At 40.1% G+C, this 1,048-nt stretch overlaps 1 protein-coding gene across 1 annotated transcript; it reads left to right on the forward strand.

The window, feature by feature from the left end:
* Positions 1 to 300: 300 nt before the first annotated feature.
* Positions 301 to 756, forward strand: LOC114074724. The gene has a single exon (XM_027912717.1). The coding sequence runs from the start codon at positions 301 to 303 to the stop codon at positions 754 to 756; it is 456 nt and encodes a 151-aa protein (XP_027768518.1).
* The last annotated feature ends 292 nt before the right edge of the window (positions 757 to 1,048 follow it).

The following is a 1,048-nucleotide window of genomic DNA, read 5'->3' on the forward strand; positions in this document are numbered from 1 at the left end:
ATTGACTATTTCACCAAGTGGGTGGAAGCAGTTTCTTACAAGTCGGTAACTAAGAAAGTTGTGGCTGATTTTGTTCGCAACAATTTGATATGCAAGTTTAGAGTACCAGAGTTGATCATTACTGATAATGGTGTGAATCTCAATAGTCACTTGATGAGAGATATCTGTGAAAAATTTAAGGTTACTCATCGAAATTCGACCGCTTATCCCCCTCAAATGAATGGAGCTGTAGAGGCCGTCAATAAGAATATCAAGAAGATTCTGAGGAAGATGATTGACAATCACCGAGGTTGGCATGAGATGTTACCATATGCTTTATTGGGTTATCGAACGACTATTAGAACATCGACTGGAGCTACTCCGTACTTACTAGTATATGGAACAGAGGCAGTCATACCTGCCGAAGTTGAGATACCGTCATTGAGAATCATCCAAGAAGCTGAGTTGAGTAACGCTGAATGGGTTAGGAAGATAATCGATCAGTTAACTTTGATTGACGAGAAGAGAATGGTTGTTGTTTGTCATTGTCAGTTGTATCGACAGAGAATGATTCATGCTTTTCATAGGAGCGTAAGATCCAGAGTTTTCAAAGTTGGTCAGTTGGTCCTTAAGTGCATTTTCCTCATCAAGACGAATACAAAGGAAAATTCGCGCCGAATTTGCAAGGACCCTACATGGCTTGCAAGGTATTATCCGGAGGTGCTTTCGTCTTGTCAGAGATGGATGGCACTGCATGGCCGAAACCAATTAACTTAGATGCTGTCAAGAGATACTACGTGTGAAGCTGCGGTTTGCATTTCTGTTATTTACTTGTAATTATTCTGTTTGCTTGTATTTTTTTTGCTTAAATTCTTATCCCTCCTGTAATGAACTACGTCTGACTTGAATTCTCAAGAATGAGATACGTAGGCGGCTTATGTCGGCCTTGGTCACCCCAATTATCCAATTTAAATATTTCTTTGTATTTGAACTACCTTCGACCTGAATTCTTAAGAATGAGATACGTAGGTGGCCTAATGTCGGCCTCGGTCGGTTTCGTTGTAATTTT

This window comes from Solanum pennellii, chromosome 11 (assembly GCF_001406875.1).
Source record: "Solanum pennellii chromosome 11, SPENNV200".
Classification (NCBI taxonomy): Eukaryota; Viridiplantae; Streptophyta; class Magnoliopsida; order Solanales; family Solanaceae; genus Solanum; species Solanum pennellii.